This window comes from Falco rusticolus, chromosome 3 (genome assembly GCF_015220075.1).
Source record: "Falco rusticolus isolate bFalRus1 chromosome 3, bFalRus1.pri, whole genome shotgun sequence".
Classification (NCBI taxonomy): Eukaryota; Metazoa; Chordata; class Aves; order Falconiformes; family Falconidae; genus Falco; species Falco rusticolus.
Genome location: NC_051189.1, coordinates 119,815,478 through 119,840,759, shown reverse-complemented (window position 1 = coordinate 119,840,759; position 25,282 = coordinate 119,815,478). Strand labels below are relative to the sequence as shown.

The 25,282-nt window shown below is 46.5% G+C and overlaps 1 protein-coding gene across 11 annotated transcripts in view; it reads left to right on the top strand.

Moving 5' to 3' along the window:
* The window catches only part of SCMH1 (Scm polycomb group protein homolog 1), a 71,572-nt gene that overhangs the window by 9,400 nt on the left and 36,890 nt on the right, over positions 1 to 25,282 (top strand). For 7 of the 11 annotated variants that reach the window (XR_005103170.1, XM_037380107.1, XM_037380104.1 and 4 more), the window contains 7 exons: positions 6,876 to 6,937; positions 10,242 to 10,325; positions 13,017 to 13,085; positions 18,970 to 19,040; positions 19,786 to 20,020; positions 23,024 to 23,112; positions 24,082 to 24,325. Coding sequence is in view for 10 of the 11 variants with exons in the window: in XM_037380107.1 (XP_037236004.1) it covers positions 10,301 to 10,325; positions 13,017 to 13,085; positions 18,970 to 19,040; positions 19,786 to 20,020; positions 23,024 to 23,112; positions 24,082 to 24,325 (733 nt within the window). In the remaining variant the exon portion in view is untranslated. Of the gene's footprint in view, positions 1 to 6,831; positions 6,938 to 10,241; positions 10,326 to 13,016; positions 13,086 to 18,969; positions 19,041 to 19,785; positions 20,021 to 23,023; positions 23,113 to 24,081; positions 24,326 to 25,282 lie in introns of all 11 variants that reach the window. The other 4 variants (XM_037380100.1, XM_037380102.1, XM_037380101.1 and 1 more) reach the window with 4 other exon arrangements.

The following is a 25,282-nucleotide window of genomic DNA, read 5'->3' as shown; positions in this document are numbered from 1 at the left end:
CAGAGTTATACACAGGATAAAAATAGAAAGCAGTAATTAATACCCATCCTTGGTGAGCCTGGCTCTTCTAGTCTGTCTTGACATGTTGCACTGTTGCAATTTCCTTTCTTTTTCCTAAGAAATGGATGAATTAATATCTCTCTACATGAGCCAGAAAATAAAACAAAGATGTTTGCTTCCTGCCCTGGCACGCTATTCCCCTTGGGGTACAGTGGGTTTCTGTGAGCTGTCTTCTCCCGTGCAGCCCTGGTGCCTTGGCAGGCTGCTGCTGGGCTGGAAGGGGCAGGCAACAGCAGTGGTGCAGCCTCTCCCTTCACCCTTCTGGACATCATTCTTTCCCTCTGTTGGGGACTGGATTATCTGTCTCCACACTCCAAGCAGCGGAGACTGACTCCTTTTCAGCTATAGCAGGGGCAAATCCAGGTTTGTGTGGCTCTGCTCTGTACTATGAGGGTTTGGGCATTTCTTTTGCAGATGGGGCAAATCAGTGGGAACTTTTGTGGTCTGTCCTTCATTTGCACAAGAAGAATCAGCTGCTGGGAGTGTTGGAAGGAAGAGCTTGACTCTGAATCTGGCTGTACTGCTTGACAGGAGAGATCCTGAGATTTGGCACTCTAAGGATATATAGATATAGATATATACTAAAGGGATCATCTTACCTGGTCTTCTTTGCCCTCCTGAACCTGTTTTCTCAGAGGCAGTTGTGTCTGGCAGGTGGGGAAGGTTGGCTGTATGGCTGGTGTGTCAGCGACAGAGTTTTGTATAGGGATCTATGTAAGAATTCACCCTTGAGTGTGTGACTTGAGTCGTTGCCCCCCACAGTGCTGCCTGCCAGTAAGGATGTGACTGGGTTGGTGGGGGACCCCAGGAAGTTAAGAAATAAGTAACTCTGGAGAAGGTCGTTACTTTGTGCTGGATGAGGGAAGAGAGCACCTTACACACTCTAAGTAACATGCTTAACGATTGCTTTGATGCCATGTGAGGCTTAAAGATGAAAGTTTTCATCCTGTATATCTTCCCAAGGGTTATTGCTAAGCATTCAATTTAATTGTTACAGAATTGTTACAGAAGAAAAGCACAAGACAGGAAAATGCAATGCTAGGTGTACATAACCATCATCATCCCCCACATCTCTAGTATTTTAGCTCATTAGAGAGTGGTGGTTTTGTTCCTTTTCTTCAGGGCTGGTTTGCTCTTGTCTGCTCCCTGAGCTCTCATCTCCCTTTCTGCTGTTTCAGTGGAAACACCTCACCCTGTGTGTCTGTCCCTGGGGAGCATCCTCCTCCCTTGTGCTGGAGTGCTTGCAAGATACAGGGGTAATATAAGGGATTGGGTCATCTCCTTCCCCTCTCTTTCCAAGGCTTTCCTCATTTACATTTCTGTTGTGTCCCTTAATTACCATCCCTTTGTTTTTTTTATTCCCCCTCAAGCTGCCTTTTCCTGCTTATGGTCTCCTGAGGATGTTATGCTGAAACTTTTATCGAACTTACATTACTAGAAATAGTTAATGGAAAACCTTTTTTCAGGAATTCTCACATCCAGCTTGCAGCATTGTTGCACGGTCTGTTGTGACATTTCCAATAGAGACACAACTGGAGGTCAGACCTTTCTTTCTGGATTAACTCCTGTTTCCCCTTGCTAGGGACGTGGGTATGTATTGTTTTCCTGGATTTAAGGTACATTCATTTCATCAATTAGTATTACAAACGATGCATATATTTATCCACCTGATACTGTCTTCCCATACCTCCCATCCCCTAAAGAGCTTAGGTTTTAGTAGTTTTTAGTAAGACGCAGTCCAGCAGAGAGTAAGTATAAGGTTGATTAAACGGGTTTTTGTACAATATATGTTCTGGCTGTTGAACAGAGACCTGTGAAGAGTGTACACATTGGGGCACATTTTTGAGGCCACGTACATCGTGTGTGTAACTGCTGTCTGGAAAAGCAGTCATGATTTACTGTGGGAGGGTGCTGTATTAGCTTGTCATATAGCTGGGAGAGAAGGTTGTGCCTCTGTTAGAGCCTGATGGTATGGAAACCATGCACTGTTTTGTTTCTTTTTTTTATGCACTCCTGTTTAAATTCTTATTTAAAGACTTCGAAGCGTCCTATTGTGTGCTTTTGTATGGGGTGACTTTGTAACTGTCATGGACAGAATCCCATTTCAAGGTCTTCTGTAAGCCATCTGCTTTCATTAATAGCTTTTGGATGTGGCTCAGTGCAGATTAAAATAGCCACATTGCTGCAAAACTTTACTGCCTGCATCAGTCTGGCCTGCCTGTTGAGCCTCGGCAGGCTGGGTGCACCCTCATGGGAGAGGGTGCTCTGCGTTGCACCCTGCTCTGTCTGTACCTTCCAGTTTGTGCCCGGGTGATGGGGAGGCGTGCTGGGGTGCACCACATCTCTGCACCCCTCTGTGCTCCTGGGATTGCTTTGAAAGGAAACCCAGGTATGTGCAGAGCTGGCATGTGGCCTGGCTGCTGGCTATCGGGGTGTCAGGGTATGGTCGGAAAATACCAGGGTCAGGACTGTAGTGTGCATGCGTGATAGATTTTCTCCTCTGCTTCAAAGTGACCTCTGTGGGCTGGGTGTTGGATACACTGTCATCCCACTCCATATAGCTTCCACTGCTATAGCCCAAGCCATTCCCCTTCTAAAGGCAGAAAACTTTTAACATCTGACTGTGTGAGTCCTGCTGACACCTAATAGTTATAACACAGATGGTTCAGTGGCAGAAACATCAGGCTAGGGCACACAGATTCAATTCCTTGCTTTGGCATGTTCTTCCTATACAGCACTTGCTAAGTCCATCAGTCCCTCGGTTTGCTACATGTAAATGGTGCTTCACCTGCCCCAAAAGTCAGTCCTCTCTGTTGGTTTATGTTATGGTGCATCTGGGAGAGCTCCACTGGAGGTACAGTGGTGGTACAGGTCAGAAACGTCTGTGCTTAACACCCAGAAACAGAGACCTGCTGCTTTTCCCGGAGCTCCTTCAAAACATTTATGGTGAGCCATGGTCTTGTTGGCCCCGTTCACACTGGGAGGTGGTGCATGCGCATTGCTCACCCAAAGGGAAACAACGGCAACACAAAGCCTGAAAGTCAGTACAGCAACAGGACCAGCGATGAAGGATCCCTTTATGCTGAAATAATTCCGGAGCATAATGAAGCTTCCCTAACCCCAACTGCAATGAGGCCATTTTTTAAAAAGAAGGGCTCTTTTTCAAAGCCCTTCCCTCTCTCCGTTTCTCTCGGCCTGAGTATCCTGTTCCGGGAGCGTGCCAAACATGTAGTTTTTATTGCAGCCTCTTGAATCTTCATGGAGAGCAGGGTTTGCTCACTGCGATACACAGCAAGATATTTCTATTTTGAGCCAAGGCCCATGCTGGGTTTTTCTTGAGAGAGAAGGAAACCTTTATTGGAATCCTGCGAGGTTTTATTTCATTTCCTCCACAGTCATGAAAGCTGGTAACTGCTGCAGCCTCCCTTGCGGTGGGGAGTGATTGCTTCCAGTGATCCCAGCTTTTCACCGTCATCCTGAGCCATCGGCTTTCCCTTAGGCTCGACTCAGCAGTGTCTGATGATCCAGCTGTCATTTCCTAGAAGGCTGACCCATCTCCTCTCCCTTCCAACCTGAAGGTGTTCAAAAGGAAGTCATAAAGTTGATATTTTCATTGTAGAGACATGGTCTATCCAAGTTTTGCACATGTTTTTGTCTCGCTTAAAATAAGTTCTCCCCTGAGACTTGGCTTAGAAGCTAAGGAAGTGCGTTGCTCGTGATCACGTCTTTGAGACACCTCCGTGTCTTAACATCTTTCACAAGAATGTGTTTCTGAGGAGCCAGTCATGATGTCTGGAGTTTATCAGTCCACTTCTTACATGGTAGAAAGAAAATTAGTTCCAGAGAGAGATATGTTGGAAATGACACAAAATCCTTCTGGTAGAAAAAGGAGTAATGGTTTGCAGCCATCAGATATTTCAGATCACACAAGGGGATCAGTACTCCAGATGGAAATACCAACCTTCATTGTTACAGTGTTTCTTTGAAAAATTTCCTAGTATGAACATAAGGACCCTGGAGTCCTAAGGAGGGGGGATGCTTGCAGAGGTGCTGCAGCTTCATCAGCCTTTGTTCAGAGCTGCCAAACATGCAGCTTTGCACAGACAAGGAGAAATAAAACTCCGGTCTTGTCCAGGAGGATGGTAACAGGGAGGTGGAAGGAAATAAACCTGTTGGTCAAGAAAAATTTGGACTCGCCTCTTCAAACTTAGTGGCTGCTCATTCTTGAGAGTTTCCTTCAGGTCTGGTGTAAGCATTTGTTGCTAATTTTGTTTCAGTACTCCTTGTGGTGCTGAGGAGGCTGGTGTGCAGGGTGGTGCTGGGAGCTGTCTGCTGGTCATTGGCTTCTACCCAGAAGAGGGGTCAGTTGGCTGGCTCACTGGAGTGTGCTCTGGGGGGGGGAAACCCATGATTTTAGAACAGAAAAAGTTATCCTGTCCACAGGTCAGGCAGAAATCTTAAGGAGCTAAGTCCAGTGTGAAAACCAGAAGAGGTAAGAAGCGTTTGGAATCACGTGCTGGCAGTCTTCTAATTTCTCAAGGAGGCTGAAAGTACCTTTCTTTCTCTAGCATAGAAATGAAAATGGGCAAAATGAGCAAGCCGAGGTGGTCATATGCAACTGGTCGTCACTTCTCTTCCTGGTTTTCTAAGTGGGTCGGGATGCAACTGGGAGTGTAACTCATGGTGCATGTACGGGCTTCCAGAACGGTGCTGAAACAGGACCCGGCACAGCCTGAGCTTCCAGCTGGGAAGCTGCAATGGCAGCGCTGTCATCACCCTTGACGGGCAGGAACTTAAAACACTGCCATCACATCTCCTAAGGAAATTTGTAAGGGATAGCTCTTCATTATTGGAAACATTGATAGTGTCTGATGGGAAGATACCCATGAAGACAAACTCAATTGAAGCAGAGGTCATGTAGAAGGGATTTTTACTAGCTGGACTGGTCTTGGTGCTCAAGACCCATGCTTTTGTGGAAGGAAAAAACCCAATGACTGCAGGCTTTTTGCGTTATGTGGAGCCGGGATTCTCTTGTTGCTGTCCCATGGGATTTCTAAGAAGCGTCATTCTCACAGTCCTCTGGCAATATGCAGAGTTTTCTTTTTTTTTTCTTTTTTCCGTGATCCTAATCTGTGGGGTATGTATCTAACCTAATAAAACCATTTTTCAGCTTCACTGTTGGTAGTTCTCTTCCTCTTCTTTCTGAAAACATCTTGCCTGCTGGCAACTGCATTGTCCAAAGAGGTTTGAAGCTTGGCATGCTGTAAACAAAACTTCAGTTACCCTTTCAATCAAACATGGTAGCGCTGTGAACTGACTTGGCCTCCATCCCAAGGTTCACCATAATCTTCCTCATATAATAGGAAGTCCAGACAACCCCAGGAAATAATTCAGATGCAAGTGGTGCCTTTAGTGGAGTAAAGAAGTGCCTAGAAGAGACATTAAGAACCTCAGCTTTAACTCTTTTCATAATTATGCACTCTGAAGGAGCGGAGGCTTTGTAGATAAAGAGATTACATGCATCTTATGAGGTCTGTATAGATGTGACAGTGCCTTCCACCCACATTTTCTCACTTTTTGTTTTACTGACATCGCAATTGCAACATTTAGTGGAAGAATATTGCAGAGCAGGCTACCCTATAACACTGAAAGTCCCTTCCAGTCTGGCGCAGGTAAATTGAATCATTCTCCCCTTAGGGATGATAAGGATGAGCTTTGGGAAGAGTCTGTTGGTAAAAGCAGTGGGGGGGAGAACTTAATTAGATTAAGACGCATTTTGGCTGTGTTTGCGCTGAGGATTGTGCAGTGTGGCTGCTGGAGAGGCAGTCTGAGCTGGGAATGATCTGGGATGGTCTTCCCAGTCCTGGCTGCCTCTGTGCTGCCTTTATTTTTTTGAACAAGAAAAAGGAAAATACATCTGAGGTGTAAATCTTGGTGTAAATCAATGGAAGAGATTACTGGGGTGCTAACTAACCCGTGTCTTGAGCTGTGTCCTGCCCCTGGCTGCAGGCTGGTAGGAAGGCAAGCGCTCGGCTTTTCCTTGCCAAAACACAGCAGCTAACACAGAAGTGTGGTGGGCAGGTTTTGACCGACCACCCCACCTTTTCAGTCAGCTTTTGCTTGAGGTGTGAGTACCAACGGCCTGTGTGTTTCATGTTTTGATGCAGTTACAAATGCTGGTTTTGCTTTTGAATGTCTTTGTCCTTTTTTACTGTTACTTGTTTACTTGTCTTTCAACTTCTTCGTGGAGGATGTTATCATGGCTGTTAGTTTCCAGTAAACAAAATTTCCTTCTCCTGGTATATACTTGGGGGTTTTCTTTTGTGTTATAGGTTTGCCCTGCTGTACTGTGGAAGGGATAATTTAGAGTCCCCAGTTCACTCCCTTCATGCTGTTCATTATGTTATATGCCTCTCCTGTGGTCTCTTTCCTTTTTATTACTAATCAGGTCTAGTCTTTTAAATCCTTCTTTGTGTGATAGTTTCATTTTACAAAAGCTGAACTATTTTATATCAACTCAGTTGATGTGATCTTACTCATATCAAAGGTGTTTAACAGCTGTGGTTCCATGTACTTATTGCAAGCTGAACTTAAATTGTGTCAAGTTCTGCGCTGCTTTGCTATGGCAAGTGGGAATGTTTGTTGCAGCTGTCTTTAAATTTAAATTTGGATGTTTTAAATGAATTAAATATGAACATGAATAATGCAGCTGGTAACCTAGCCTTTCTGCAATTAAGTGCAAACTTCTTCATTTTGTCTCTGTGCTTTCAGGTTTGATATGCTGCAGTATTTGTACTGACTTTACTGTCTTGTAGGAATGATGGGGAACTAGAGCCCATGACAGTTCAGTGGAGCCGCTGCCGCTTTTGATATCTCGGTGAGTGGAAGTTGTTTGAAACTGTGAGAAAGGTACTTTATTTGCTACAAAAGGCAGCAAATCAGTTGGCCTTCTTAGATTTTTAAGGTACCATCCTGCTGAAGTGAATTTATACGTTGATCTGTCCTTTCAGGATATAAATTCTAGAAACCAACACCATGTAAAGCTGTGGTCTATGCTTGCAAGATTATCTTGATATACACAAGCATGAGAAATACAGCTTTTGAAAAAGAGGGGAGTTTTAACTCTGCTATGCAGCTTTGTACAAATGTTAGGTTCTGGAGATATGGAGTATTGGAGCATGTGGTGGGCTATGTAAATCTTGAGTACTTGATTTGATGCAAAAGTAAGATTGTCTCCTTCCTGTCATTGACACAGCTGGCAAATTCTCATCAGGGGCATGTTTTTGTCTAGGGTCATTCAGGAAGATCTCTCTGTGTGGGAATAGTCCTTTTTTCCCCCTTGGATACCAAACTGTAGCTTCTGCTATTTATTACTTTAAGATTTTTCTTTTAATCTTCAGTCCCTGAACGGTGTAAAGACCACATACATTCGTACTGCGTTACTTCCTGTCCTGCAGTGCCTGTGACCTTACATGTTCTGCTGTTCACTTTCTTCTCCCTAGACTGAAGACTGTCCTCTTCACTGGGGTGTTTCAGGCTTGCTAAAGCCTGTAGCGTGATTCCACCTAGGATATGTCAAGTTGGAAGGAGCTTTTGGATGTTGTCTGGTCCAGCCCCGCACACAGAGCTTGGCTGGCTTTGAATTCAGGCTCAGCTCCAAGGTTAGATCAGGCTGCTTAGGATGGTGGCTGGTGACACTTGGAGTGTCTCCAAAGGTGGAGATTTTACAGCTTCTTGAGGCAACTGTAGAATTAAATTACAGCCAGCAGGAGTTACCAGTTCTCAAGCCCTGTGTTAGTAAAGCCCACCTTATACCAGCGTCAGGAGGGCTGGGGTACACGGGCTACGTCTCCATAGCTAAAAAGAGCAGGCAGGGACTGGTCCCTATCGCTGGGACGCTGTGAGGCTGGTGGCTCACACCTGCACTGTGCAGAGCTAGCTGCAGTCAGGGCAGGCAGGCTGCACATTGTGGAGTGTGGCTCTGGCTCTTCCCTGGGTGTTATGTGGCCCTGAAGCACACAAATTATTTTGCACCTTTTATTTTTCTTTTTTTTTCGTTTTTAAGTTGTGATTTTGCAGGATGAAACCACATGTTGCTGTCCTGTGGTGTGAGAATGTATGGGGAGCTGGGTGGTGCAGAGCTGCAGTGGAGGACTGTGAAGGGTGCCAGGAGCCACACTGCAGCCATCTCATTTGGATGAGATGAGTTTTGTTTTGGAGCATGCAGTGCCCAGGCAGGCACCCATGTGGCTTTCGACAGGGTGGGAGTCCCCATACAGCCAAAGTCTTCTCCTTTGGGGAAGAGCCACTTATTTTTTTATTATTTTTCTTTTAACAGGAGCAACATTTACAATGTCCTGTTCTCTTCCACAGCATGAGATCTTGCTGGAAGCCCACTACAGTGTTGGCTGAGGGACACCAGCAGTCATCTGTGTGCTTTACAAGTAGTTAGAGTTACTCCTATTGTCATCTGTGTGAGGACAGAGGGTGCAGGAGTTTCACCCCTCCTCCCAAGCCACAGCCTTCCACAAGTTGTATCTGAGCATCTCATACATGGCCACAAATTTTTCCTCCAAATAATTCTGCAGGGAAGGGTTATGCATCCCTGCCGGGTAGAGCTCTGAAGGGCTCAGGCTGAAGCAGCTTTTCAAAAGCCGTCTGAGTGGCATGGGAGCACAGGTCCTGTGCCAAATGCGTGAGATTTATTATTAGTGTTTAGGTACTTCAGAAAGTCCCACGTCTGGAGGAGACAAGCAGACAGCAGAGGTGCAGAGCTAGAGATGGTGAATGCTTGTCTGATGCCTTTATATAACACCTTTCACCCTGGGTTTTATGGCTGGGGGACTTCTCCTACCATGACTGCTAGCTTTTAATAAAAATGACTGAAGAAAATTATGAAAAGAAGCATTAAAAGTTGTAAATAAGCTTTCACATGTAGATTACCTTCCACTATTGAAAGGAAAAGAAACTTTACTCCTTTCACAAGTATGCACAAACAAACATGCTATTTATGAGAGAGGCAATAAGAGACTACTGTGTACCTTTTGATTTGGATTAAAAAAAACTAGGGAGATTTTTCCTTTAGTATTTAATATTCCTTTAGTATTTTCCTTCTCAGAGTATTGCTCAATGCTGCAAGCACTGCACGTAAAAGGCTGTAGTTTGTAGTGCTTGTACAGAAAATTAAAGTCTTTATTTCTCTTAAGTTTGGAAAAAGCCTGGTTTTCAAAGTCAAAACTTCTTGCCAAGTTGGATCTGTAAATAACCCTTTAAGCAGAAACTCAGTGTTGCGTCCTGAGACAGCTTCCTCTTACGTCCTCCAGCCTGACTGCCCCACTGTGAACAAAATGGAGTTATATTGACACAATTAATCTTTCATTAGTTAGTGTAGTGTCTAAACATGCTTTTACTAGCTTTCCTAAGGGCTTGTTTGTGGCTCAGCCATTCATTTAGATATTTTCTGTCAGGACTTGGCAAGGCTTGGTGCATGCAGTAGGTGCTGCCCTGCGAGTTCGGCTGTGCAGGAGCACTGGTCTCCGTGTACGTGTCCACATATCTCCCAAGAGCTTGGATTTTCAGTAACGTTTGCATATTACAAGAATGGAAATGTTTTCTCTTGTTGGGGACAGTCCAGCCATTTTTCCTCCAACTCAGAAAAAAAAACCCCCGCAGCACAGCTTGGACACTCGTTGCCGTACTAAAAGCAAAAATATTTCCTGGGTCATTGTCCAATTTCTCATCCTTATTACCCAGAACTGCTGTGAGCGATTTGAATTGCAAGTGGCGAGCTGGGGATTGTGATGCTGTTTTGCCAGAGTTAATGTTTCCATGTATTTTCTTTCATAAATTTCAGCTCTGCCTCCCTTTGTTAGTAAGAGCAGCCCCCTCTTCCATGCACATGCTCGGGACCCGCTGTAGAGTTAGCATGAAGAGTGGCGTATGCTCCTCTTGCTTATTTATGCCACTCCTGCTGCCGTAAATTTGAAGTTGTCCACATATTGGAGAAAGACTTGTAGTTTCAGGGGGGTTGAAATGAATTGTTTGTGTTCAGTAGGAGATGTTCTGTGCAACCCATGGTGAAAGAGCATCTATTTTCTCCCCGCTGTGTGATTAGTTAATGTTGCAGATGACTGCGTGCTCCAGAATGGGGAATTTTCTCATGTTTATTTCTTTTGTCCTAGACATCTTCAGTTATCTAAAAGCAAGCCAGTCCCAGGATAAGGACAGCAGCAGGTGAATAATGCGGAAACCAGGCCCTCAAAAAGGTGAGCAGTGATGCTTTTGGCACAGCCAAAGGCCCAGTAGCAAGCTGGTGTGGACTGAGGGCTGAGTGCTTCGGGATGCTGGCGATGGGGTGCAAGCATGGGGGATAGGGGGTTGCAAGCTCGAAACAGAGCCGCTTGTTTCTCCAGCAGCATGCAGAGAACACTTCATCAATCGACCCCTGAGACAGGCAGAGGAAAAGCCCCTTGCTGGGTGCACCCCTGCGGCTTGTGGGGCACAGTGTCAGGCAGCAAGGGTGCTGTGCGGAGCCCGCAGCATGCACCATCTGCTAGTGATCCCAGCATGAGGCAAACTGCTTCTCCCCTGGCACAAGCCTCCCCCTTCTAATGAGGCGTGAAACCAAGACCAGCCTACCTTGTGGAGATGAAATCTGTTACGGACGCTTACCTCTCACCGCCTGATTCTCTTGTCCTGTTACACGCAGCAGCAGCCGTGATGCTCAGGGTGACTGCATGCGTGGTACCTGTGTCGTGCTTGCCCCAACAAAAAGGGTGAAGTCAAGCAGGCTGCCTGCAGCTGAGCTGCTTCAACTTCTTGTGCTTAACAAAAATATTGATTTCCTTTAGTGTTGTGCCATGCATGTGCGTTCAACTGGAGTGATCTCATCACATGCGCTTCAGAGGATGGGGGAAGGGAGAAGTGTAGAGGATGGAGCATCCTCCGCAGTTCTTTGTTCACATCTGCTACACGCTCACAAGGTTTATTGCAGGAGATTTCTATGCTCAGTTTCTCTCCTCCCTTTATTTTTTCTAAACGTCTCCTTTGCTTCTCTGGTGGTTCATCTTACAGAAGCATTATCCTCTTCCTAACACTGCTTGTCCTTTAATGAAGTGAAAATAAATGAAGGAAAGCAGGGAATGGGGAGAGCCTGCTGCGAGGCAGCTGGAGGGCTTGGTAATAAAAGAGGCAGGTTGATTAGTCAGCAGTGTGGCCGCGGACTGGGCTGGCTGAATTTAGCCTCGCACACAGCTTGTCCTCTCTGCCTCGTGGAGCAGGGCACCTGCAGCCACTGTGGCTGTGTGACCTGTGCTGTGAATGCCGTGCCATAGGTTGCAGAAGCAACACCTGCATTGTGCACATGTGGGTTTCTGTCCTACTTACCTGCTTTTTTAATAATGCATTGAACTTTTTCTTTATTTGCCTGCAGAAATTCTTGTGTTTCTTTCCCTCTGTGGTGCTTTTGCAGCCTGCTTAATGAGGATTTTTGCATGTTAAAGGTTAAGAATAAAATGTAAATTCACCTGCAGAGTATGGTGAGAGGCTACTTTGAGTGCACAGAGGCTATTAAGACAGCTATTCTGCAACACTGAGAGGAGCGTTACTCATCCTGGGGGGCTTTTTTGCTTCTCACTTAAATACTTTGTGTGCTTTATTTTTGCTTTGTTAAGGAGATGGCAGAATACTGTCCTTCATAGGAGTACATTTACAGGAAGGGTGTCCTGCCATCCTTTCCATTCATTTGTGTCTCTCCAAGGAGGGTCTTTGTCTGCTCCATGTCTAGTGATGCTGTGACCATGCTCCATATGCCCCTCGTGTTCATTTAATGGATAAAACCATTGCTGTCCTGTCCATCAAAAAGAACACGTCAAGAAGAGAAGATTGCAAAAATAATGGTCCAAAAGCAGTTTCGGACATCTTAAGACTTACCAAGCCACTTTAGCAGCAGATTGTGGCCTGCCTCCTTCAGCTGCTTATCAGATTTCAAAACTTTTCCTGTTTTCTTTTTTCTTCCTTTCACATGGAATTGCTTTTTGTGGGGTCAAGGCATGTTTCATAGAGCACTACCGAACTGTTGTTTGCAGTAGCCCTAAAAATGCTTTGTAAAATCAATGAACTGGACTGCAGCAGCGGTCCCAGGGTGCGTGAGGCAGCAGCACGTGGAGGACCTTACTAAGGGCACGCTGGTCTGGCATCCCTCCATGGCTGGAGGCCACTAGAGGCAGGGATGGGCATTCGCTGCTTCTTGCTCGTATCACTTTCCAGAGCTGTTTTGGGAGCTTTTATTATTGCTTTTGCAACTCTGAGGCCCAAATCTGCCGTGAGCAAAGACAACTCAGATGAGATGCTCATCAGAGCTGGTGCTACTTCACTGTGCTCTCCTATGAGCTGTGCAGGACGCATGTTGGTAACCTGGTGTTGTGCATGGAAAGGGCAGTTGTGCAGACTTTTGGGGAAGTCCTGTCCCTATTGCCAGAGAGGGTCGAGGCTGATTGTGTGGGTAAAGCTGGCTGCAGTAACCTGGAGTTAATAAAAAAGGAGTGAATCAGGCTCCACTTCTCTGCATACAAGATCCACAGGAGCTGTTTTTAATGGCTTTCGTGTTTGTTCCTCTCAAGCCTTGCCACCTCTTCACGTAGTCAAAATGCTGAAGCTCTAGTAGTTTGCTGCTTTTTACATTATTGCTTGCCATTGTGGGACAACACTAGTTGGTGATGACTAGGCAGAGACTCAGATGCAAATGCAGATACCTCATGTCAGGTCTCCTGAGCTGTGTGGAGGAAGGGAGCACACCCCATAGATTTAGACAAATCGTCTGTGTTACCTGGGGTCACGATGGGGATGTTATTCCTCTAACAGAGTGCCTGTAAAGCAGGTGACATGAGCAGATAATGTTGGAAGAGTGCATTAGCTGGCTTGTTTCACTGACACAAATGTTTTATTTCTTGTCTCAGCCATAGACTGGAAAGATGGTAAAAAGCACAAGTACAGCCGCCCATCAGAGTCTCCCTCCCAGTACCAAGGTAAGAGCTCCCTTCTTCCTCCCTTTGTTGGTTTTTTACCCTAAAAAGCTTAAGTTGCTTGGATGTGGGAAACTGCAGCATGCCAAATTAGTTTACAGACAGAAACTGCTTTTGGACAGTCCTCATGTTTTTAATTCAGACCACAGTCAAAAATGGCTGAGAAGACGCCAGGGTAAGCACACAGCTGAGCTGGCTCATTTTTAAATCAGACAGGATTGAGCAGATCTGTTTCTTACTGCCCAGCCATGAGTGCCGCAGAGTAACTGCCCACATTCTCACATGCGTCCTGGGCATAAGGAGCCTCTTACTCCTCCACAAGCTCGTTTTCCACGTTCCCAGCAGCAGCTGGCCCACTCCTTGTGGCCATAGGAGAGACATGGTGTGACCTGTGCTCCCTCCTCCCCAGCGGCAGGAATTTGGCCCTTAGCCCTGCAGAGGTGATGCTGGCTGGCTCAGTGGAGCACAGCGCAAGGGCTGGCTGTAGTGGCACAGGAGCTGGTCACTTCTTGCACCCTTTGGGGATCGGGTGTCCCGTGCATGCTTAGGGCCAGCCGTGGCCCTGTGCACAGCGCCTGCAGGTTGAGTTCATAAAACTGGCAGCTCCGGCTGTCTCTCGAGGGGATATGCAGGAGACTTCCAACTTTAGGAAGTTTATGTAAGGCTTGTATAATTTAGTAAAGTATTTTAGGGTCTGTATTTCACTTACGGAGTATAAGAAGGTGATGTCCTTGTGTCCTTACATTCTGCATGTCCTTATATTAAGAGGATGATGTCCATACTTCCTACCAAGTATGGAGCAACAAGAAACTAAACGATTGCCTGAGTTAAGCTGTTTCTAAGAGGAAACGTGTTTGCCTTGATGAAAGGCTCTCCTAGGTTTCTTAGAGCCCTGGGAGGGCTGAAGTGGCTGCAGTGCTTCAGAGGCTCAGTTATCCTGGGCCCCGAGGTGAGACTCAGGGTGGTGACTCTCAGGTACATTGGCCTGTGGGCCACCATCAGCCATTGTCATTCTCTCTTGGGGCATCTTGTCTGTCCTTACACTGAAGTACTATGGATCACAGTTTGGGAAGGACCTTCTCCAAGAGGACGAGGTTTGTTAGCACCTCCAGTAAAGTCCTGGGTCCTCCTATCACCCCATGCTGAGCTCCATGTGACATGACGGGGCACCAGCACAGCTCACATGGCCTGTTTACAGCTAGCTGTCGGGGTGTTGGGGGCTCCATTGCAGTTCCCCATCTGCATGAGCTGCACCATTTGCAGATGTCGGAGGGCTGGTTGTTTTCATTGGCAACATGGACCTGAAATGGAGCTTTCTGTGAAATGCAGTGAAATCAATTAAGATTTCTGTGAAATTCAATGAAATTGATCAAGAATTCTGTGAAATTAAGAGTTGTGCTGTCCCATCAGTGGAAACTCTGAGCAGCTCATCACTGCCCAAAGCTTGTGTACATAGCGAGGGGGCTGAAACTGCAGCAGCTTTCTGGCACGGAGCGCCCTGTAATCCAGGCTGAAAGGATTTCTGCTCAAAGGTAATACTGAGCTGGGACACCTCTGAGAAGGAGCAAAGCAGACAGCATCCTGGTGTTTGAAACCTGTTAGTTTTGGCTTGCACGTTCTCACGTTTCTTCTGAGCAAGACAGTGAGTAAGTGGGATGATGTTATCGGTTGTAGCTGTTACCAATGGAGAATGTGCAGCCAGATTGACAGCTGAGCAAAGCGCCTGGAAATTATAATGGGTAGGACATGCAGGAGCTCTGCCATTGTGGTGGGAGAGCTGACCCCTTGGGAGGCTGCGCCCAGACATCGGGGAAGGCCACCATCGCATTTGGATCTGTAAGCAGAGACGATACTCTGCTGATTTTCATACAGGGTTTGCTCAGACTGTGCTGCTTTCATGTGCTGCCTTGATGCTCGTTAGCAGACACACATATGGGCTGCAGACTTTAATGGGATGCCTTGATCTGGGTAGGGCACGTTCTCCTTCACAGATGTGACCTGAAATGCACATGTATTGTTTCAGTTGGATTGATGACCCCTCGGGAGCTGAAATGCTAATGGAGCCCAAACCAGACTTCAGTTAAAGATATAAACAGAAACTCCATCTTCATTTAAATTCTGGGCAAAAGATCAACATTAAATGCAACATGATGAGAATCCAAACACAAGGGTGCAGACTTGCATTGTTCACAACTGCTGTAGTTTGACCCCTTGGGGGTGTGGAGTGTTTTGTTTTTAGTAAATATTTTTGAAGGTTAAGACATCAGAGCCCAAATCTGACTCTCTGCCTGCAAGTAATACCTCCCTTTGGCACAAGCGCACAGTAAGGAGCTTTCCAAAGGCAAGCAGAAGTGATAGACAGTCACCCTTAAGTAGGCATTTTCACAGCCAAGTTACAGGGAGTCACATAGGTTTACAATCCTTGGCTTTTGTTGGGCTCACAGATGTAATTACATAAAACGTGGTGTTTCTCATTAAGTGTCCTTCTCTCATTCCTTCCTGTAAAGATGATCTGATGTATGTTACACAGAGGAGCACAGTCCATTCAAATGATGATCTTTAGAGCCTGTGGGAGCATGGCGTGCTCTGCAAGGCAAGGGAGGGAACACAAAAGAGAAGGCAGAGACCAGGTAAAATAGAGGGCGATTTCAGGGCTGGTGGGAGAGTTTGCATATTGCACTGGATGTCAGCAGCAGCAGTGGAGCAAGCGCTGCCCTTTGCTTTTTGGGGCGAGAGAGGATTTCAGTCCCTACGGTCAGTTCTGTCCTTGGACACCCCTGTGCCATCACCAATGAAAGGGACACTTTAGGACTCTCTGAAGTACTGTTTGTTCGTGAAGCAAAGTGATTCACTGGCAGCTGGAAAAAAGCCCAGGGATTTTTGACCAACACTCAGAAAACATTCTCCTATGTTGCTTGCCCAGGCCAGATAAGAAACAAGCATCTTGTAGACTAAAATGTCCAGCACCTCTGCAGTAAGGCATCCAGTTTGTTAATATGAATGAGAACACAGAGTATGGAACACAAGATAGTCAGTCTGGGCTAACGAGAAAGACAAGCAAGATATTCTCAGTGTTTCCCTCTGGCCTTATAACCTCCGTGCACAGCGAGCCTGTAAACGGCATCAGCCGGTACCCGGCAGCTTTGGCGTCCTGGCCGACAGCATGCCTGGTGTGGAGGCTCCAGTGCAGATCCATCCGTTTGGAGCCAAGTGTTGGAAGTGGATCAGTATGGCGAGCAGGATCTGGGTATGGTCCAGACAAGCTAAGGTTGAGAGGGCCAAGCGTGATTTATCCATCTTCAACCATGCGCACTCTTTCTTTGGTACAGAGCTCAGGGCTTGTTCTTTGCTCCCCAATTAAAAATGCATTAAGTGGGTCCTACTTTTTTCTTTTTTACTGGCGGCTCTCCTTTTATTGTAAAAAAAACCCCAACTTTTGTTACGCCATTTTCTTCTGATTCTTCCTGCAGTTTTTAGGTTAAAGCTGATTGTTATTTGGTTGTTTAAGTGTACTTTGAAATTCCTGCTTGAAAAAACATTGTATCACAAGCTAAATAATGTTACTGAATTAATGAGAAACCATTTCCTACATTCTGTTCAGGGCTTTCTTTTGCTCTAAGGCAATGGTGGCAGCCTCCAATTCCAGTATGCAGTTTCTGTCCTGGTTTGAGAGTAATTCTGAAAAAAAGGTGCAGTCTTTAATTGCACTTGTCATGCCATTTTTATGTGAAGAAATGGCTGATAGTGAGCAGAGAAGGAAGGAAGGCTTAACTGTGCTGGTTTGGCTCTGTCTTTTCTTAGACTTCAGAGAAGTCTTTCTGCTGCTTTTGCTTTTCTTTGCAAAATAAGTCACCGGAACTGTGAGTTGTAAGTAGCTGCAGTTTTAGTATTGTGTGTGTCTTCGTATGGAGGTTGGGTCCCAACAGCGTCTAGAATTAAATCTCAAATAAGTTCCATGTCCAGACACTATTTTTAGTGGCATGCAGCTGTCTCAGAAATTTACTGCTCCTGCTGGGATTGTGCAGCATTGATCCCAACTGTAGTGTGAGCTGCTGCGGGGAGCAGAATGGCCTCGATTGGTGCGGAGTGAGTGAAAAGTGGAAGGATTAAAACCATGACTACTTTTAATAGCAAGGGATTGAAACCAGCTGAGGGGAGGGTATGTTTCTTTTTTGAAATAAAATTACCAAGCGCAGCTGATCCTTTTCAAGATGCTTGCTCAGGCCCTGGGGCTGAGGCTTGTGCCCCTCGCCCCAGTGCTGTTGCCGTGGGCATCCTCTGTGCTGCATGGACAAGGGCCTCTGAAGGGCCACCCCAGGCTGAGATGGACCCGGATCAGCAGCCAGAGCTCAGGGGTGGGACACAGAAGGCGCCTGAGTTTGCTTTGCCTGGATATTTATTACACATTATTCATACAAAGAGTTTCATTTGCATAACTGAGTGTAAAATCATATCTTCAGTTAAAGGAAAAGAATTCTGGTTTTGTGAGAGTATCATTGGAGTAAGTCACTGAATTTCTTCATTCACCCCAGTGTGAGACCTTGGCTGAAAAGAAAATACATGCCAATGGATGGAAATGCATACTCTGAGGATTGCAGAGATGCTGTCAGAGTATGTAAGCAGAAATATATTCAGGCAGTGTAGCAACAAAACTGTATCTTTTTCTGTTCATTTCCACGGTATTTAACAGTGTGCTAGTCATCTGCATAGGAGGTGGCAAGAAAGCAGCGTTTCTTTTCTTTATTTGAAGCTAGTAAGATTATCAAGCCCTTAAGGCTTCTCTATGCACATGAGGCAGAACTGAAGTAATGTGTGCTGACCTTAATGCCTGAATTTTTAGAGGTGTGGTGTGCACTGCAGTGGCTCAAATGGCTCTTAATGTAGCTTTTGTTTTGAAAATAGACTGATTAAAAACTTGACGTGAATAGGAGAAGCGGTAGCTGACTCTTTAATTGTGCTGCCACCAATGCTCTTGAAATGACTTGAAAACAGCGGTCTCCCGGGAGCCATTCAGATGAATACAAGCTAATGTCATGCTGGAAGGATCCTTTCCCAGCTGCTCAGTTTAAATGGCAAAAGTCATGATTTGCTCGGATCACAGAAGCTTTTAATTCCTCATTTAATAACAGGTTTCCCTGGATGGCATATTGCTTTTACCCTTCCTACTGTACACGGGAAAGGTGCAGGGAAGGATAAAATGCACTTCCCCCAGCAGCAGCACTCAGTGGTGGAACAGGCTTTGGTGCTGGATGTGAGCTACTGTGTCCAGTAAATCCCTGTTTGGAGGATCCATGCTTCCATCCTGCCCAAGCTATGGACTCCGTGTCCGCTTCAGGGAAGTAATTGCTGACCTGTCCTCTGATTGCTGGGGATGGGCTGATACCTCCTGAGTTGCTGGCTCGTGGGGCAGGCTGTGTGCATGCTGGACCAGGGGAACTCTAACATCGGCACGGTGCAGTTTTCCTGGTGATTTGGGCTGCTTGTAGCCCACAGTGACAGTTTAGCTCGCAATCCCCAGACTGAAAAATGTATTTCTGACAAATGAATTTTAAGGGACAGTTGTCTAGAAGAGCCCACAGATTCCCATCTGTACTGGGTATTTCATATTAAGTTGTAGTTGTTATCCGCACTTTTCGCAGACCCTTCTCGGCAGTGTGGAGGCGGTAAGATGCCGTAGGCAGCGCCGTGCTTTGTTCTGCCTGTCAGCTGCAGTTGTAAATCTTCTGTGGTCACAAACATCAGAGGATCTTGATGAAAACATGTTGCCTGTGAGCACCTCCTCTGTGAGAATTGGAGAACTGCCGGTGTTAGAGGAGTCCAGCCATCAATTTTTCTGAGATTTTTGCTTGTCAGTTCCTATTTGAATCCTTTTGTTTTCTCTTCTCAGGTCACTTCACCTGGGAGAAATACCTGAAAGAGACATGTGCCATCCCCGCTCCTGCCCATTGCTTCAAGCAGGTAAGAGGGTGAAGACAAGAAAGGTCAAGGGTGATGATGGTTCATGGGTGACCCAGGAGTTCTGTGCCTGAGATAGGCCCCTTTTTGACAAGGAAGACGCTTAAGGATATTGGAGGCTTAATAGGAATCCAAATGTGCTGAAGCAAAGATAAAAAAGAAGATTTTACTCTCAGATGTGCATGAAGAGGAACATGAGAAGGTTTTTACTCTGCCAAGCACAGGCCTTTGGAGAAAATGTTTTGAGTGGGCTGTGATCCAGCTACTGGTAGATCCTGCCCAGCCAGGAGATTTTCTGCGGAATTGACCCAATCTTTGTGCATGGTATAGCAGCCCCCTGAGCATCAGGTACTTGAGCACAGAAGTAGTTGTGTTGAGTACAGGGGATTCAGGAGGGAATCGGCATGGAACACCTGGGTCCGGCTGGAGGGTCAGCAGCGTGGAGGAGTATCTGTTTGGGTCTTGGGTCAGCTCGGTGATTCTCTTGAGAAGAGGGCTGAGAGAAAAGGCTGGGTCTAGTTGTCTAGATGATGCAGTACCAAAAGATGGTGGTCTGGGTTACAGGCCTGCCAGGGCTTGCCACTCTCTTTCCTGCTCTGTGGTGTCTGCTCCCATATTGTCCTTGGAGGATGCTGTCAGTCTTCTGTAGAATCAGTTTTGATGCTCTTAGGGCTTAAGCTTTATGACTGAGGTGGTGCATATATTGGAAATCCTGGCTCTGACCAAGTCCCTGTTTTTCTCTTTGCAGTCATACACTCCACCTGCAAATGAATTCAAGATCAGTATGAAACTAGAAGCCCAGGACCCCAGGAACACCACCTCCACTTGCATTGCCACAGTGGTGGGTCTGACAGGCGCACGCCTCCGCCTGCGCCTCGATGGCAGCGACAACAAGAATGACTTCTGGCGGCTGGTGGACTCTGCTGAAATCCAGCCCATAGGAAACTGTGAGAAGAATGGAGGGATGCTGCAGCCTCCACTGGGTGAGCTGAAGTTCAGCTGTCCAGCAAGTACCTACATTACCTGTGGGGAAAAATCCTAGAGGTTTTTTACGTTTCTGTGCTTGTGACAGGGACCCATGGGCTGCCCCTGCCTACCACTGTGATGTAGACCAGCCCCGTTAGCTTGAGCTGTTAAACAGGTGTATGTTACACCAGTTCTGTATTTCCACATGGACATCGTGGCATGGGTAGGGGGATGTATTAGAGTGTAGGTGGAAGAGCTCTTCACACCTGGGTGAGCTGCTAGCATTCTTTGCAGCTCAATGTCAGGATTAGCACATGCTGACCATGCTCCTGTGCCTTTTGAAATTCTCCCTGTGTACCTCAGAGGGAAAACACATTTTCCACACATTTGGTGAAAGAATGCCAGAGCTGCTTCATTTCCCAGAGGATACACAAGCAATCAAGGGGCACCCCGAAGCCCTGGTGACCCAGGGGTGTGGGTGGTAGCGATGGAGGCAGGGCAACTGTGATGGCCTTTCCTGGGTGGTGCCTGCGTAAGGACAGAACAAATCCAGGTTGTTTTTTTCTGGGAGGCAGTGCATAGTCACACAGGCAGTGCTGGCACATAGCTCTAGCAATGGCTTGATCTCTGGCCATTGCCCATCGCCTTAGGCCTCTGATCCTGCTTGCAGGCACTGTCATCTCAAAGGTGTGCTTCACGTGAGACGGCTGCTGTTTGTCAGTGCTTTCCCCTGCGCTCCCACTTCGAGCCGAGCGCAGTACTGGTGTCTGTGGAGGTGCTTTCCTGGGGATGTGTAAAACTTGATGTGGAGAATAACCAAGAAAGCAATTAAGGCTGAGGCATCTGCTAATCCTGACACTGTGATTTCAAAAGCATTTAGATTTTCATTCATGCTGTCTGAGTATATTTGTGTCCAGGTGTCTTCGGGGCAATAGCAGGTTAGCTGGAGACCGTCTGATGGGGTAACATAATGTCTGAAAAGGTTCCCAGTGATTTAAGTCCTGTCTCATGTGAAGGGACGCTTGCAATATTTCATCTGTTTATTTATTTAATTTTGCTTGACTACAGCTTTGTAGATAACCTGGACAGTCAGACACTTCTTCCAGTCTTTTCTTCAGTTAAACACACATCTTTTTCTTTTTTTTTTTTTTCTTTTTTTTTTTTTTTGACACTAGCCAAATGATAAGCTGATTCACTGGTTCTTTCCTGATTAAGCAGCAAGATTAACCTGCTTTTTCATTCTGCTGCCCATTATTTTTGAAGTGTGTTCATAAATCTCTCTCTCAGCATCCCCAAATAACGTCAAGCCGTTTTATAGTGATACAAGAAACCTTCAATAGGGTACCTCGAGTTAGAAATATTTTTATTCCTGTTTTTTCGTGGAGCATCATTTGTTAGCTTTTCTGGAAGTGAAGTCTAAATTGCAGCGGAACACTTGGGACTGACCTTTCTGAAGAAGGAAGAAACATCAGCAGATGCATGTTTTTTGCACATCATACCACATGAAGCTGTGTGTATGGAAGTCTAATTATATCCTTTCCCTTCATAATTGTTGCAGACAAAACCTGCTGCAGCTATTAACATGAAAGTTGCCATTTTTTATGTTACTTTCATGCATGCTGCTGTCCGTTTGCAGACATCTCTTTGAAACCTTGGTCCCAGGGCGCAGCTCCCAGCTCTGGTGTGGCCCTCCCAGGCAGTGGGGGTACCTGTCCCAGCTGGCACTGGTGGGCTCCTCCTGTGCCTTGTTTGGGGTTTGCCAGCAGATGGCAATAGGTGTAACCGAGTTGCACAGCAAAATTAATTTCTGACTGTGCCAGAGGAGAGGGTTCATGCTCTGAAAGAAATCTGTGTGCCCAGCTCCGATCTGTGTCTCCTGCTTAACCTTGGGCCAGGCAGGAGTGGTTCTCTTGCACCCAGCGTAAAGGCAGGTAACAAATAGCTACTTCTGCAGTTGTCCTGCCTGCCTGCAGTGTGCAAGGGCCCAGAAAACCCAACAAGGATTTTCTGTGTTCCTTGTGGTATTTTCCATGTGTACACATCTGCTTCTGCTCCCCTTCTTTTCGTAAGTAATTCATGTAAAAGGTTATCTTTTCCTGTCTGGGAGCTTAGCTTTCCCACCCCCTGAGGTCTGTGGCTAGCTTGTTTGGTTTCCAAGCTGCTCTGAGCTGCAGGGCTGGCGGGGTGGGCTGTACTGAGCTGGTTGTGTCTTGGCATTTCAACCCCGGCAAAACTTTGCCATGTTAATCATCATGGGATGCTCTCCATCTAGGTCCAGTCCCAAGGTTACCATCAAAACACCGCAAATAGAGAAAATGCAATGCTGTGTTCAGCTGAGCAGCAGGAACTGCCAGGAAAGGAAGGTGCACGTTTAGCAGAGATTGTGTTTTGTGGTATCTGGGGGCTTCTGTCAGTTGTGCAGTCATGCTCTGTGCCATAAACTCGAGAATGTGAATCTGCTTTTTTCTTCCCATAAACCCCTTCCTGTTATTTCTCTACTTTTATTCACAGAAGGCGTTGAGCCAAAAACTTCCATCCTTTCCTGTAATGATTAAATCTGTTTCCCAGCCAAGTCACAGCCTCTTTATTTCTTCAGGTTGGCTTGCCTGAAGCTCACTCTAAATGGTGGAGGAGGCCACCCAGAAGCTGAGATTCCCTATTGAGGAAGAAATTTCATAGTCTTGAGTGTGCACTTGCTGATTCATGTCTCCCCTGTAGCAGAACCACTGAAGCTGCCAGCAGTAGCACTACACAAAGTGCATGGTCAATGTACAGACTTTTGTTATGATAGGTGAATACTGCAGTCAAACATCCATTTCCAGATGTTTCTTTTCAACAACATAAAGTTTTGTGTTCAGAGTATCTGGAAAAGGTCAAACCTGACTCTGCAGCATGAGGAGGAGGGTGGTGTGGGATCACAGTGTGTGCCCATTGCAAAATTCCCCAAGGAGCAGGAATGTGCTGCTGGATCCAGTGGCCCCGCAGTCTTAAAGTCTCCATCTCTGCTTCCTTCTCTGCAGGCTTTCGGCTGAATGCCTCCTCTTGGCCCATGTTCCTTCTGAAGACTCTGAACGGAGCAGAGATGGCTCCTGTCCGGATTTTTCACAAGGTATTTTACTGTTTGTGAAGACATCCTTCTGGCATGTTCCCTTTACTGCAGAGCACCAAAATCACAGCTGGCACTTCATGTGAGGTCCGGTCCCACAGGAGATGAACGTTGCCCAGCTTTGCCACAGTGCCGCTTCTCTGGAACAGACCCTCTGTGGCAGTGTCGTAGCAGTGTCAGGACACGGACAGAGCTGTACTAAGAAAGTATCTTGGGCTTCAGCACTAGGGCTTGAGGGATGTGCTTGGTTTTCACTTGGTCTGCAGGTGCTACTAGAAGTCAGGAATGCAATATGTGAAAGTCAACACCTCTCCAAAACTTTGTATGATACCAGAGCTTGTAAGGAATAGAAATATTGCAGTGAGGCAACACTGCAAGTAGGATTTAGTAGTTTGTATTCTCACAGCCTTAGTGAAGTCAGAGAGAGACAGAAGCCAGTCTAGAGGCGTGAGCTGTGGTGTGGGATGGCTGTTGTGGCTTTAGTGTATCTCAAGTATAAAAGACTAGGAAGAACAAGCCCCACATAAGGCTGGGTGGTGGATCTCTCGCATGTCTAGCAAAGCTGAATGTGGGGGAAGAATGATGGAGAAAGACTGTCATATCTCAGGTTTTCCTGCTCTGAGATAAAAAGGTGAGAGTATCCTACAGAGGCTCTTTTCTTTGGAGCTTTATTTTCTGCCTGTGTGGTGTGACAGTTATGGAGGGTGCAGCGTTAATGTAGCACTGTCTGGATTGGGTCCAGCAGCCAGGTGGTGGCAGACCATTCAGTAGTGGACTTCGTTGCCTCTTGACTTAAGGGCACATGATTGCGTAGCTAGGCCAGCACGTGCACACCTAATTGGGGTTCAGATCCAGGCCACGGGCTCTCTTCCTTATCTGCTCGTGGAGGTGGGTTTGCTGATGGAGGAGACAGCTGGTCTGGGGAGGTGCTAGCATATCCTCTTTCAGCACATTTTCAATTTGTCCTTGTAGGAACCACCATCTCCATCCCAAAACTTCTTCAAGACAGGTATGAAGCTGGAGGCAGTGGACAGGAAGAACCCTCACTTCATCTGCCCGGCCACCATTGGGGAGGTGAGAGGTTCTGAGGTCCTCATAACATTTGATGGCTGGAGAGGTGCCTTCGATTACTGGTGCCGATATGATTCCCGGGACATCTTTCCCGTAGGCTGGTGCTCGCTGACTGGAGATAATCTGCAGCCCCCTGGAACAAAAGGTAAGGCCCATGTTATTGCTTAGCTGTCTTCCTCCTCCGCTCAGCTCTCAAAGAGCAGCAAAACAGGCAGAGGCTAGCAGCAAGGACACCTAGGTGCCCTGTCTGGCTTTCTTACGCTGCTTCATGCATGGTAAAGGTACAGATGGTCATACCTATAAGCAGCGTAACAGCCTGACGTCAAGGTGCTAAGGAACAGTCATCTGTAAAGATGGGCAGGATGATGGCTCTCTGGAGGGATGGTGGTGCTGTACAACACTGATGAGGTCTGCTCCTCTTCAGGTACTTCCTTGGAGTCTTTCCTGTGCCTTTGGAACACACATTCCTGGGGACTTTTTCACAGGGGGACTGGGCTATTTGTGGATAAAATAAGGGAATAATAAAACTATTTAAGTTGCAGGACTGTGCCTGTTTGTACTGACAGTTATCTTGCTCTGTGATCTCTACTGTGAATGTGGAAAAAGCAGGTCTGAATCAGATTGTACTTGCCTTGTTCCTAGAACCGTGATTGCGGGTTGGGAATGGTATTGTGGAACTTCCTGCCTTGCAAAGGTCAGAGCATCGGCTGTTGAGACTTTCAGATGTGTCTCTGGCTTGCTAGCTTTGCAGTTGTGTTTAGGACCAGAGGAGCTGTCTTTGTCCCTGTGCACATCCCTCTGGCATTTGCTGGCTGGTGGTTCCGGCACATGCCTGTCAATGAAATAAGAGGCAGGAGAGCAATCTCTCTACCAGAGCTCAAGCATTACTTTGGAAAGGCATTTCTCTGATGAGAGTGTTCCTCTTGAAAATCCAGGTTCAGTTTGTGCTAACCTGTCAGGCTGGTGCTTTCCTGCTGTCCCTTGATGTGAGCTAGTTCTGTGCTCTGTGCTGCAAGGCTGGTGTCAGGGCAGGTTGCCTTAGATCATCTCACATGGCCTGTATGCAAGCCAGGCTGTGGGCTCCCCTCGAGTGGAGATGATT